General features: G+C 42.1%; 1 protein-coding gene across 1 annotated transcript in view; it reads right to left on the bottom strand.

The window, feature by feature from the left end:
• Positions 1–776: 776 nt before the first annotated feature.
• TRPV3 (transient receptor potential cation channel subfamily V member 3) overlaps positions 777–14744 on the bottom strand; it is a 63378-nt gene continuing 49410 nt past the window's right edge. Inside the window, exons 14-19 of the mRNA XM_087924429.1 lie at positions 13306–13471; positions 11418–11484; positions 8667–8938; positions 3823–3935; positions 2426–2496; positions 777–1416 (exon numbers count right to left, since the gene is read on the bottom strand). Of these exons, the coding sequence (XP_087780555.1) occupies positions 1322–1416; positions 2426–2496; positions 3823–3935; positions 8667–8938; positions 11418–11484; positions 13306–13471 (784 nt within the window). The 3' untranslated portion in view covers positions 777–1321. The remainder of the gene's footprint in view (positions 1417–2425; positions 2497–3822; positions 3936–8666; positions 8939–11417; positions 11485–13305; positions 13472–14744) is intronic.

Below are 14744 nucleotides of genomic sequence, written 5' to 3'. Positions count from 1 at the left end.
TTTTCTTTTTTTCCTCTTTTTCTCTTTTCTTTTACTCTTTATCTCTTTTTCTCTCTCTCTTCTCTGCTTTTCTTTCTTTCTCTCTCACACACAGTGTACACTTTCTTTTCTTTTTCTTTTTCTCTCTTTTTTTCTTTCTCTCTCTCTCACACACACAAAGGTACACTTTTCTTTTTCTTTCTTTCTTTTTATCTTTTTTTCTTTCTCTCTCTCTCACACACACAAAGGTACAATTTCTTTTCTTTTTTTTTCTCTCTTTCTTTTTCTCTCTTTCTTTCTTTCTCTCTCTCTCTCACACACACAAAGGTACACTTTCTTTTCTTTTTCTTTCTTTCTTTCTATCTCTTTTTTCTTTCTCTCCCTCACACACAAAGGTACACTGTCTTTTTTTTTCTTTCTCTCTTTCTTTTTCTCTCTTTTTTCTTTGTCTCTCTCACACACAAAGGTACAATTTCTTTTCTTTTTCTTTCTCTCTTTCTTTCTCTCTCTCTTTTTCTTTCTCTCTCTCACACATACACAGTATACACTTTCTTTTCTTTTTTTCCTCTTTCTCCTTTCTCTTTTTCTCGCTCCTCCCCCCCTCACACACACAGACACACACAAAGTGTACAAAAATGCCCCCAAATGTCACCTCCCCAAATTTACCGTGTAAAAAAGTGATCTTTCTTTTCAAGGTGAATACACAAACTCCTGGAACACACTTATCCAGGAAGTGTCCTTAGGAATCCGGGTGCTGCAAAACCTTTTGCCATCTCCCACCCTCCAGGTGTTCCCCCCCCCCGAAGGCTTCTTCTTTCCATCTGCGCACAAACCAGGATCGATCTTGGTTCGTTTCCAAGATTAGCCAAAATTGGCTTGAAGTCACCTCCGGGCAGAGTACTGTAACCATAGACGCAGGAGAGAGAGAGAGAGAGAGAGAGCCTTGGGGCTCATCCTGACCTCCCCTTTTGCTATACTCTCTAGCCTGCCAAAGAGCAAAGAGGAGGGCTGGTCCCAATCCACCAGGAAGCATCACCCCCCCCAAGGTGCTCAGTGGCGGCTGATTTTGTACTGTGGTTTCTCTTGAAAACTGAAATGTTTTTCCTTCCCTTGTCCGCCAAGGAAAGAAGTCAACGTCTTCACACCAAGTTGAGACAATCTAGGTTAGGAGCCTTATTCTCCCTGTTTGCAACTCTGGGTCGACACTCTTGCGATAGAATGGGGTTAAACCGCCCCCCCCCTTCCATCTGAATGCTAGTCTGGCTGAGCTCGGGAACCCGGGGTGCATCCTGCCCCTTTGAAGGCTTCACACAGTCTAAAATTTCCCCCTGCAGGGCACAGCTTAAACCGTAGTTTCTGGCAAATCGTAAATTTCTTCATAGGCGTTCAGAGTGGTTTTGCTGTTATTCCTGGAGGTGTCTTGCATTCTGCTGCACTCTGAAAGGAAAAGAGGAAAAAGCAGGCCCACTCTGTTTACTCTTGGAATAAAGGATGGAATTGGACTAGGCTTCTGAGGAGGGCAGGTAGCAAGAGTCCTTCTCTACCTCAGGGGCTTTAGGGGGCGTGGACTACAACTCCCAGAATTCCCTAGCCGCCCATGTATTCCTCACGTAAATTTGGATAGATAGATGAGAGACAGAGAGAGAGAGAAAGAGAGACAGAGAGAAATGATATAGATAGAAATAAATAGATAGATAAATAATAAATAAATTAGAGAGAGAGATAGATAAATAGACAAATGATATAGATAGATGACAGACAGACAGATATAAAGATTGACATGCAGAAAGACATAGAAAAGGGGAAGGAGAGATAAGAGAGATAATTAGATAGATACGATAGATAGATAGACAGACAGACAGACAGATAGATGATAGATAGATGATAGAGAGATAGATAGATAGATAGATAGATAGATAGATAGATAGAAAGAGATTGACATATAGAAAGACAGAAAAGGGGAAGGAGAGATAAGAGAGAATGATACATGAATAGATAGAGTCGGTAGATGAAAGAAAGAAAGAAAGAAAGAAAGAAAGAAAGAAAGAAAGAAAGAAAGAAAGAAAGAAAGAAAGAAAGAAAGAAAGAAATTGACATATACAAAGACATAGAGAAGGGGAAGCAAAGATAAGAGAGAGAGAGATCTGATAGATACATAATTTAGATAGATAGATAGATAGATAGATAGATAGATAGATAGATAGAGATTGACATATAGAAAGACACAGAGAAGAAGGAGAGATGAGAGAGAGATGATAGAAACATAGAGATAGAGAGAGGGGGGGAGAGAGAGAGAGAGATACGTTAGATATGGTAGATAGAGAGATGGAGATAAAAGTTGTCCACCCGTAGGTATTTCTATTACCTGGAATCGATTATTAAATTGTAACCGACATATGGACCTCTATTATCAGCAAATGTTTTTAGGGTAGTGGTGTTCAGTTACCTGTTGTTCCTGGATCCTCATTGATAAAGGCCACGTGGGTTTTCCACTCCGTCCATTTGACTTCGTTGATTCTAGATACAGAGCATATAAATTAATTTTAAACAATGGAGAAAGCAAAAGAGGCAATCAAAAAGCTAACAAGAAGCAAAAAGACCAAAACACCTTCTTGCCAGCAATCCATACCCAGAGATTAATGCCGCGATTAATACTAACTAGAGTAACAATGAAGAAGTAAACAATACTCCAATCAAGGAACTGCCAATCCAGATAAACAATTAAACAACAGCCCATTCAAGGAAGATAAACCCCCCTCCCCCCCCCCCCCCACCTAAGAAAACACCAAGCTCAGAAGCACTGACAGCGTACCTCCCCCCCCCCCCCCATGATAACTAAACAGAACCCCTTCACAAACCCTCTCTCTTCTAGCACTGATGCTGTTACCTAGTTGGGTCATGAAATGTCTACAAGAAAACCACCAAGCTCAGAGTGCACCAAGGACCCCACCGTCCTCCTCCTCCTCCTCCCTCCCTCCTTTCTAGCCTCCTCCTCCTCCTTCTCTTCCTCCTCCTCCTGTTCCCCTTCCACAAACCCCACTCCCTTCTAGCTCTGATGATGTTGCCTGGCTGGGTAATGAAATATCTGCAAAAATACAACAAAACTCAGAGAACATCAAGGACCCCACAGTTCTCCTTCTCCTCCTCCTCTTCCTCCTCCTCCTTCCTCCTCCTCCTGTTCCTCTTCCAAAAACCCTACTCCCTACTAGCACTGATGATGTTACCTAGTTTGGTCATGAAAAGTCTGCAAGTAAACAACCAAGAGAGCACCAAGGACCCTACAATCCGTCCTTCCTTCCTTCCTTCCTTCCTTCCTTCCTTCCTTCCTTCCTTCCTTCCTTCCTTCCTTCCTTCCTCCTCCTCCTCCTCTCTGCAAACTTCCCTCCCTCCAAGCACTGATGATGTTACCTAGTTGGGTCATGAAAACGTCTACAAAAAACCACCAAGCTCAGAGAACACCAAGGACCCTACAGTCCGTCCTTCCTTCCTTCCTTCCTTCCTTCCTTCCTTCCTTCCTTCCTTCCTTCCTTCCTTCCTTCCTTCCTTCCTTCCTTCCTTCCTCCTCCTCTCTGCAAACTTCCCTCCCTCGAGCACTGATAATGTCACCTAGTTGGGTCATGAAACGTCTACAAGAAAACCACCAAGCTCAGAGAACACCAAGGACCCTAAAGTCCAACTCTTAGCTACAATTATTCTCTTCTACAAGTAATTCATCCTTACATCTCACCCTCATTATTACAGAAACACTTTCTGTACCTCGGTATTCATCAATTCATCTGCAATTCCATTTTCCCCTCTTCGTCCCCGCAGAGCAAAATCCCTCCCGTCTGCCCCATCGCTCACCTTAAACACAACCGGGTGTCGTTGTCGGCCACTTTGCACCATTCCCCGAGTTCAAATTTCCTCCTCAGGAACTTGGGCAGGAGTTTTTCGATCTCCACAATCGTCCTGGCTCTCTGGAGGAAAGAGGGATAACCAAGAAGGTTTGGGAAACGAAAATATAGCCTTATTGGAATCCATCATCTTAAAGTAAGAATTATTGTTTGTGCTGCTGTACTTTGTTTCTTTATTGGAATTTTCTTATGACAAAGGAGAGGTTCAAAAGAGATCCCTGAATGTTTTTTTCCATCCGCTGGTGAAGGGAGGCGACGAAAAAGAAATAGAATCTGCTCTGAATTCAAGTCGCCCCCAAAGGTTCGATTGCAACAGGCAACTGGAGTTTTCTGTTTTCGTATTGTGGCTCGCCGGCAGCCGGTGTAGCCGGCAGCAGAATCGGACAATGAGGACGGAAGGGAACCAGTCAGGGAGTCTGGGAAGGACTCCGATGTGGGTCCTGCATCCGATGCAGGGATGGGGCCAGGACCATCTGGGAGCCGGGCGCTGCTTTCAGAGCCTTTGGAGCCTGTCAGCAGCGAGGCAAAGGGACAGAGGGAGCCTGTTCCCAGTGCGCGTATGCGCAGAGCTGCTAGAAGGCGAGAGCAGTTGAAGCAGAAAGGGCAACTCGGGAGTAAGGCTGGGAGGTGATTGCCTTTCCCATCAGGGATAAAAGTCAGACCTCAATGACGAAGAGCTTTGCAGGAAGCAAAGCAGTTCAATTAGATTCCGAGTCCTTCTTAAAGCCCTGTCCTCGGGTCGTGTTTTTTTTTTTCTGATACTTTGGGTGGGTTCTGTTATAATTACTTTGGAGACTTCTGTTTTTGGCAGCACTGACAAGTGTGGGCTTATCTTGGGGAACTGTTTTAAGATTAGTTCTGGCTGAAAAAGGAAAGTAACCCCCAGCGTTGCATTAAAATAGGTTTTACTTTTCAAACAAGCCTGCGTTTCAGTACGTTTGACGAAGCCTGGGTCAGAACAGGCTGAATGGTGGAGAATGGAAGGATTTATATTCCTTGCAGTCATCTGGTCGTTAGCACTCTCTCTGAGAGCCATTGAGGCCACTGGGAGATTTCCTGGTGCCCTCAGGGAACCCTGAATACAGGTAGTCCTCGACTTACGACCACAATGCAGCCCAAATGGTCTGTCGTTAAGTGAGACATTTGTTGAGCCAGCTTTGCCCCATTTTTGTGAACTTTCTGGCCACAGGGGTTCGGTGAATCACCTCAGCTGATAAGTTAGTAACAGGGTCGTTAAGTGAATCTAGTTTCTCCATTGATTTTGCTTGTCCAAAGGTCGAAAAAGGGGATCCCAGCAATGGTCATAAGTATGAGTCAATTGGCAAGCATCTGAATTTAGAACACATGATCATGGGAATGCTACAAAGGCCCTTCTTCATGTACTGAGAGCATATGCACCAAGACAAATTCCTTGTGTGCCCAATCACCCTTGGCTAATAAAGAATTCCGTTCTGTTCCGTTCCTTCCCTTCCCTTCCATCTATTTTATTCTATTCTATTCTAATTCTATTCTATTCTAATTTGTATTCTATTCTACTCTCTATCACGTTCCATCTCATTCTATTTAAATTCTATTCCTATATCCTTCTATTCTATTCTATTCTATTCTATTCTATTCTATTCTATTCTATTCTATTCTATTATCCTGTTCCATCCCATTCTATTTAAATTCTATTCCTATATCCTTCTATTCTATTCTATTCTATTCTATTCTATTCTATTCTATTCTATTCTATTCTATTCTATTCTATTCTATTCTATTCTCTATCTCGTTCCATCCCATTCTATTTAAACTCTATTCCTATATCATTCTATTCTATTCTATTCTATTCTATTCTATTCTATTCTATTCTATTCTATTCTATTCTCTATCCTGTTCCATCCCATTCTATTTAAATTCTATTCCTATATCCTTCTATAAAGTTCTGTTCTGTTCCATTCCATTCCGTCCCTTCCCTTCCCTTCTATTCTATCCTAATTCTAGTCTATTCTAATTTGTATTCTATTCTACTCTCTATCCCGTTCCATCCCATTCTATTTAAATTCTATTCCTATATCCTTCTATTCTATTCTATTCTATTCTATTCTATTCTATTCTATTCTATTCTATTCTGTTCTGTTCTGTTCTGTTCTGTTCTGTTCTGTTCTGTTCTATTCTATTCTATTCTGCCTTATGACTATCATTAAGTGTTGTACGTGATGATTCTTGACTCTTGACGAATGTCTCTTTTCTTTTTATGTACACTAAGAGCATTTGCACCAAAGACAAATTCCTTTCCAATCATACTCGGCCAATAAAGAATCCAATTCAACTGAACTGAACTCCATTCCACTACACTCCATTCTATTCTTTGGAAAAATGTCCCAAATAATTTTTCCCCAGTGTCATTGCAACTTTGAATGTTCAATAAATCATTAAATGAACTGTTGTAAGTGAAGGACTAGCTGTAGTACAAATGGGTGTGGAAACTTCTTGGGGCTGCTGAAAGAACGGTGTTGTAAACAGGAGATAGATAAGAAAGAGGGGTCAACGAGGCCATCCACATTGAGATTCCACTATTTGAGGGGCTGCCCCAGAGAGGAGGAAGGAGTCAAGCTATTCTCCAAAGCACCAGAAGGCAGGACAAGAAACCATGGATGGAAACTGATCAAGGAGAGAAGCAACTTAGAATGAAGGAGAAACTTCCTGACAGTGAGGACAATTAACCAGTGGAACCGCTTGCCACCAGAGGTTGTGGGCACTACATCACTGCAGGTGTCTAAGAGATTGGACGGCTGCAATACTGGAGCTGTCCAATCTTAAGAAGACACTGGACAGCTGCTTGTCTGGAATGGTCTAGGGTAGAGGTCTCATTCTCGCGGCCCGCGGGCCAATTGCGGCCTGCAGGCCGATACCCTGTGGCCCCCATCATGATATGAAAGTATAATATTAATGCGGCCCGCAGGGGGAACGGACCTCTGAAGGAAGTCCCGCCCACCGTTCCTCGTCGTGGTTGACATTCGGTGCTAGGCTAAGCTACACCGACTTCAGGCACACTACACTTGTAACAACAGTGTGGCGGATGACGAACAGTCCGGTAGTAGTCGCCATTTTTTTGCGGTCGCCATTTCGGTACTTTCTACCATCAACGAATGCCACGATCCAATGCAGAGAAAGGCGACTGCTGCCGGGCTGTTTGTCATCCGCCGCGCTGTTGTGACAAGTAGAAGCGGAAATGACGTCACACGTCGAGACGTTCTCCATGCGTTGCTTCATACATTTTTTGTGGAATCCCTTATGCGGCCCAGCCTCACCCAGACTCTCTGCCTCCAGCGGCCCCCAGGTAAACTGTGTTTGAGACCCCTGGTCTAGGGTTTCTTGATTGAGCAGGGGGTTGGACTAGAAGACCTCCAAGGTTCCTTCCAGCTCTGTTCTGATTGATTGAAAATTGAACATCCCTCTCGCAATGAGGAAGGGTGCGTGGGATACGACACCCTCTACCTCCTGTTTACAACCCCGTCCTTTCAGCAGTTCCAAGAAGGCTGCACACCCATTTGCACTACTCAGGTGACCCCGAGAATACAGATAAACCCCCAAGTGGCCTCAACGACTCTCCATAAAGGATACAAATGACCAGGATGTCTGCAAGGAGTTAGAAATCCTGCCGTCTTCCACCATTCGGTCAGAACTGAAGAAGCTCCTTGGATGAGAAGCAAAATGTCTTCAAAGAACAATCAGCCTCTTGGAAAAAATAGCAACCCTGGGAACACTTTGGGAGAACCCTGACCTGGAGGATGTCAGGGTTCCGGCAGTTACTCCAATTAAATCATGAGCCTTGAGCCACACTCCCAAAACTAAAAAGGATTTATTAGAAGCTAACAGTCTACGTCTGTCACTAACCTGGGCGTAGCCAACTCTGAGATACGTAATTCACTGTCACCCTTGATTCTGCTCCCCCCACCCCCACCCCTCTGGGTGTATCATCCAACGAAAAACGTCCATAGACAAGAGTCATCAATCATGCTCTCCAATTAGATTTTTGAGCGGCGGATGCTTCAAATCATCTAATCAGTCTTTGAAGAAAATATGAATGGAATGTGCTTTCGATTCCACACTGCCGCCCACTCTTTGAAACTCCGCCCTCCTCTTTCTGTTGTCAACTATAAAACGTGTATAAAAATTGTTAGGTTACCTAACGTAGTTTGGGTAAAATAATATATATAAACTATGATTGTAAGTTTAAGTGTGTGTCACTTTAAAACTGCAAAGCATGTAATTTTGAGTGTAGTGTGAAACCACCATAAGAGAGAGCAAGAGAACCTGATTGATTGCTGACAATTACTGGATTGCATGGATTGATGGTTTGTTAACTGCGTGTTTCCCCTACTGCTGAGTTGCTGAAGGAAGAGAGGAGTTTTTGACTTCTTCATATCTCTACTGCGAGGAGATATATTCCTGGACTGATATTTGTAAGTTTACTGACCTCTCTTTTTCGACACTGGAATTTGCAACTGAATAATTCCCGGATGGACTGAATTAGTGAATGATATATGGACTGTTTTGACTATGCTATAACTCTAACTGGAATAAACTATTTAATTAGCACGGTGTATCTGTTTTACTGAGTGTAAGCTACAAAAACGTTTATCTCACATATATTTTGCCTGCCTGCCTGACTGCTGTGCAGATTCTGCTAGGGTGTATCCCTAACAAAAATGTTTTATGAGTTGACAGATGACTTGGGGATCTCCCTAGACACCTGGATTCAATCCCGTTTCCCTCAAAGGAACACACTCCATCCCCGGGGGGCCCAACCTGCAGCCTCCAGATGTGCTCGCTCTCTTTGGAGATGTCTTCCACCGTTTCTCCCATCAAGGCGATGAGCATGTTGAGGAGCAAGACGAAGGTCAGGATCACGAAGGAGATGAGGAGGAGGAGGAACAGGATGGGGTACTTGGCGTTTTTCGGGACGTCCAGCTCGCCGAGGCCCAAGGTCAGCATGAATAAGTCGACCTCGATGCTTCCCAAGACGCTGTACTCATTGCATTTGCTGTCTTCGGGGCAAGAGTCCACCAAGGCTGCAAGAGCTTTGGAGAACGGGAAGGAGGAGAGGATTAGAGATTTTTAAAAAAACCCAAAACTTTGAGGTTACAACATCTTCCTGAAGATTCAACGCTCCCCCAAAGGGGTTATTAGAGTCCGAAATGGGGTGTCCGCAGGAAGGAGTCAAAAACATGAATTGTGCAATTTGGGCAGAGGTGGGATTCTAACCGGTTCAGACCGGTTCGGGCGAACTGGATGTTAAAATTACAGCTGGTGTGTGTTCTGACCCAAAACTTCTTCCAAAGAAACAAACATCAAACGGAGGTAACTTTTAATGATTCTTTACTAATTCCTTCCCGGTTAAAAGGCTGTTTCAAACTCATTGTCTCTGATAACAACGAGCCTTGCTAAGGTTGTGCAAGGCTGCCAAAACACTAGGTAAAGTTGCCAAGAAATATTTCAAACACAAAGAGTCTCCAAACACAAACTAAGATAGTCTGAACGCCCACCGGGCTTGAGTGCAAAACCTTCTTTGCTTCCTGCAAAGGACTGCGGTTTCTCAGCTGGCTTTTATCCCTTAAAGGAGGGGCCGTTACCTTGCAGCCTTACTCCCGAGTCGCCCGTGCTGCTGCAAATGTTCTTTCCTTCAAGAAGCCCTCCGCGCATACACCCTGGGCACAGGCTCCTCGGGGGCCTCTTCCTCACTGCTGCCAGCCTCCACAATCTCCAAGGGAAGCACTCCACTCCCTGATGGTCCTGGCCCCATCCCTGCATCACACGCAGGCCCTTCATCCGAGTCCTCGCTCTCTGTCCGCACCTGCTGCCGGTGAACCACAACAGTGTGCCGAACCGGTATTTCAATCGACCGGCTGGCCCCGGCCAACCCTCTCCGCTCCTCCCAGTAGTCCCCACATGGCCCATTTTTGATGGAGATAGGTGCAGGTTCCTTGCAGAGGCTCCGGGAGGGGGAAAACTGGCCTGTTTTCGCCCTCCCAGAGGCCCATCGGAAGCCGGAAACAGGAAATTCCAGTAGGCCAGGCCCACCCAGCAACCGGTTCGCTGCCCGGTGGCTGGGATTTTTGAATTCCACCCCTGAATTTGGGGGGTTTATGTTTTGAATTTTTAGAAGAGAATATTTGTAGCTCAGGGATGGAACTGTGGGGTCTGTGAGTTTGATTGTCTTCCTTGCAGACATTTCCAGACCCAACTAGGGAATATCATCAGTAGCAGAAGGGAGTGGGGTTTGTGGAAGAGGAACAGGAGGAGGAGGAGGAGGAAGAGGATTGTGGAGTCTTGGATGCTCTCTGAGCTTGGTGATTTTTCTTGCAGACGTTTCAAGACCCAACTAGGGAACATCATCAGTAGCAGAAGGGAGTGGGGTTTGCTGCCTGGTTATATGCAAGTGGTTTGCCCTGTACGTGTGGGTGGGTGTGTTCTTGATTGTTCCTCGATTAGGCTGCTATTTTCTGTTAGTTTATTTGTCTAAGACGGCAGTTCTTTGATTGGGGTTTACAATAAGCATCATTATTGTTTACTTAAAACACCAAAACTCTTGGCAGCATTTACCCTCCAGGTAAGCAGATAACCTCCTCCTCCTCTCCTTCTTCTCCTCCACAAATCCTTCTCTCTTCTAGCACTGATGATGTTACCTACTTGGGTCACGAAATGTCTGCAAGAAAACAACCAAACTCAGTGAACACCAAGGACCCCACAATTCTTCCCCTCCTCCTCCCCTCCTCCTCCCCGCAAAACCCCTCTCCCTTCTAGCACTGATGACATTGACTAGTTGGGTCATGAAACGTCTGCAAGAAAACAACCAAACTTAGAGAGCACCAAGGAGCCCACAATCATCTTCCTCCTCCTCCTCCTCCTCCTCCTCCTCCTCCTCCTCCTCCTCCTCCTCCTCCTCCTCCTCCTCCAACCCCACTCCCTTCTGGCATTGATGATGATGCCTAGTTGGGTCATGAAACGTCTGGAAGAAAACAACCAAACTTAAAGAGCACCAAGGAGCCCACAATCTGCTTCCTCCTCCTCCTCCTCCTCCTCCTCCGCCCCTTCTAGCATTGATGATGATGCCTAGTTGGGTCATGAAACGTCTGCAAGAAAACAACCAAACTTAGAGAGCATCAAGGAGCCCACAATCTGCTTCCTCCTCCTCCTCCTCTTCCTCCTCCTCCTCCTCCTCCTCCTCATAAATGCCTTCCAGCACTTATGCTGTTACTTAGTCAGGTAATGAAACATCTGTAAACACAACCACAAAGCTCAGAGAGCCCCAATGCATTTCAGTTGCATACCTGATTCCAAACAATTACAGGTATTCACAGGGAATGTGTCAAAAAGGGCCAAATGGAGACGGCAAGAGAGCAAGCCAAGCCTTATATGTGTGATATGCACAAAAAGGGGCAGGACTTGGGTGGCACTGCTGGCAACACTGTTATGCCTTCTTTGAACACACACACACACACACACACACACACCGGATCCACCGATGCCCCCGGGAATAAAGCATCAAATTCTGTTTACCTACGCCAAATCCGAACAAAAACACCAGATAGACGGCGATAAACTTGATCACATCGTGCAAAATGACCTACAGGGCAGAAGAATAAGCATTATAATGGTGAATTTAAAGCACAGGAAAATAAATGGCGCTGCTCCTCCAACTTGGGTACTTGAAGATGGGTGGACTTCTACTCCCACAATTCCCCAGTCAGAACGACTTCAAGCAGGCAAGTTGGGGGAATCTGGGAGTTGAAGTCCACTCATCTCCAAGCATGCTGGCTGGAGAATCGGGTACAGTCACCAGGGGGACTAACTTATATTGTGGATTGTTAATAGATATAAAATCATAGATAGATAGATAGATAGATAGATAGTATAGATAGATGAGTGAGATAGATAGATAGATAGATAGATAGATAGATAGATAGATAGATAGATGAGATAGATAGATGATACGATAAAGATAGATAGATAGATAGATGATACGATAAAGATAGATAGATAGATAGATAGATAGATAGATAGATAGATAGATAGATAGATGATACAATATAGATAGATAGATAGATAGATAGATAGATGATACAATAAAGATAGATAGATAGATAGATGATACGATAGATGATACGATAGATAGACAGACAGACAGATGATACGATAGATAGATGATACGATAGATAGATAGATAGATAGATAGATAGATAGATAGATAGATAGATAGATTAGATAGATAGATAGATAGATGATTAGATAGATAGATAGATAGATAGATAGATAGATAGATAGATAGATAGATGATACGATAGATATAGAGAGACAGACAGACAGACAGAGAGACAGACAGATAGGTGATACGATAGATAGATAGATAGATGATAAATGGATAAATGATAAATGGATAGATAGATAGAAAAATAGATAGATGGATGATAAATGGATAAATGATAAATGATAAATGGATAAAGATAGATAGATAGATAGATAGATAGATAGATAGATAGATAGATAGATAGATAGATAGAGAGAGAGAGATAGAGATAGAGAGATAGATAGATGTTCGATAGATGATGAATAAGTACGTAGATAGATAGATAGATAGATAGATAGATGGTGATAGATAAATAAATGGATAAATGATAAATGGATAAATGAATAGATAGATAAGAATGGATACATAGATAGATAGATAGATAGATAGATAGATAGATAGATAGATAGCTGATAAATGGATAAATGATAAATGGATAGATAGAAAGACAGAAAGATAGATAGATGATAAATAGATAGATAATGATAAAGATAGATAGATAGATAGATGATACAATAAAGATAGATAGATAGATAGATAGATAGATAGATAGATAGATAGATGATACGATAGATGATATGATAGATAGATAGATAGATAGATAGATAGATAGATAGATAGATAGATAGATAGATAGATAGATAGATAGATGATACGATAGATAGACAGACAGACAGACAGACAGATGATACAGATAGATAGATAGATAGATAGATAATAAATGGATAAATGATAAATAGATAGAAAAATAGATAGATGATAAATGGATAAATGATAAATGATAAATGGATAAATGGATAAATGATAGATAGATAGATAGATAGATAGATAGATAGATAGATAGATGATAAATGGATAAATGATAAATGGATAAATGATAAATGGATAGATAGATAGATAGATAGATAGATAGATAGATAGATAGATAGATAGATAGATAGATAGATAGCTGATAAATGGATAGATAGACAGACAGAGACAGACAGACTGACTTGACTGTAGAAGAATTGGCTATGCGCAGCCTCCCTCTTAAAGAGATCTGAATTGCTGGGCCTGGCCTGAGAGACCCAAACCAGGGCTTGCCAAGGCTGCCTTCCTTACCTGTTGAATCATGACACTGTAGATGCCCATGGATTGCAACCCCCGAGTGAAATACAGCATGTTGGCCCAGCCTAAGGACATGGCCAGGACGAGACAAGGCAGGTGCCCTTTGTAGGAGAAAACGTAGAGGAAGACCGAGACGATCACCAGCACCGCTTGAATGAAACTGGGAAGGATCACAGAAACACTCAAGTTTTAATTTCTATTCTTCCTTCTAATTAGATTGCTGTAAACATTCAATATCATATTAAATGTTTCAACACAGTGGTATCTATGTGATACGGTTAAAGATGATTAACTCCTATCATTTAGGTGGCTTCCACTGTTAATATTTAGAGAAAGAAAAGACAACGTTTTATCAGTATCAATCACAGTTTAGGGGGTCAATACTACAAGCATAAAATTATTTGAGGTTTTCATCCAAAGTTAAATATAACATTAAGAAAAGAAGCACTGACACTGACACCAAAGTACCGACTGTATGGTAATAGTTTTGATCTTAATTACTTAATATTAACATCTCCATTATATTGTGTAGATGGTTAGCTAGATATAAAATCAGTTAGATAGAATATATATTCTAGATAGATAGATAGATAGATAGATAGATAGATAGATAGAGGGAGGGAGGGAGGGAGAGGGAGAAAGAGAGAGAGAGGAGAAGGAGAAGGAGAGATAGATAGACGATGGATGATAGAGATAGAGAGATGGACAGAGAGAAAGATAGAGAAGGAGAGAGAGAGAGAAGGAGTAATGTATATATATATAGAGATTATAGGTGGTAGGTAGGTAGGTAGGTAGGTAGGTAGATAGATAGATAGATAGATAGATAGATAGATAGATAAATAGATAGATAGATAAAGAGAAAAAGATATAGATGATAGTGATGATAGAAAGATAAAGATATAGATGATAGATAGATAGATAGATAGATAGATAGATAGACAGACAGATAGAGAGATAGATAAGGAGAGAGATATAGAGGATAGATAGACTGAGATAGAGAGATATAAAGATAAAGAGGTAGATATAGATAGATGATAGATAGTTCAAGACCTCTCTATTGAACTGTAAAAATATCCTGTTAACCCAATTAAAATCAATAACAGAAGCAAGAAAAGATACAAATGGTAAACAATACAGTAAAAGAATATAAAAAGGATATAGAAAAACATAAAATACTAATAGTGATTCCCAGTTTTTTTAAAAAAAACTGCTTTAAATAGTAAGATAAGGGTGGTTAAACAATTATTCCTTTTAAAGATCCATGAATTAGAGAATCTATCGCCGCTAAATAAAACTGACAGGGCAATGCATTTCCCTAATAGCTGATTAAATCTAGGGGCTTCTGAACACAAGGAACATTGATGGATTAGTGACCAAATCTGGAAGAAACTCTGATTTGATTAAATTTAACAGTTATTTAGGCAGGAGGAATG

Source organism: Pseudonaja textilis, chromosome 1 (assembly GCF_049901715.1).
Source record: "Pseudonaja textilis isolate UNSWEBS1 chromosome 1, rPseTex1.2, whole genome shotgun sequence".
In the NCBI taxonomy this organism is placed as follows: domain Eukaryota; kingdom Metazoa; phylum Chordata; class Lepidosauria; order Squamata; family Elapidae; genus Pseudonaja; species Pseudonaja textilis.
The sequence above is the reverse complement of the archived record's forward strand: the minus strand, read 5'-3'. Positions and strand labels throughout refer to the sequence as shown.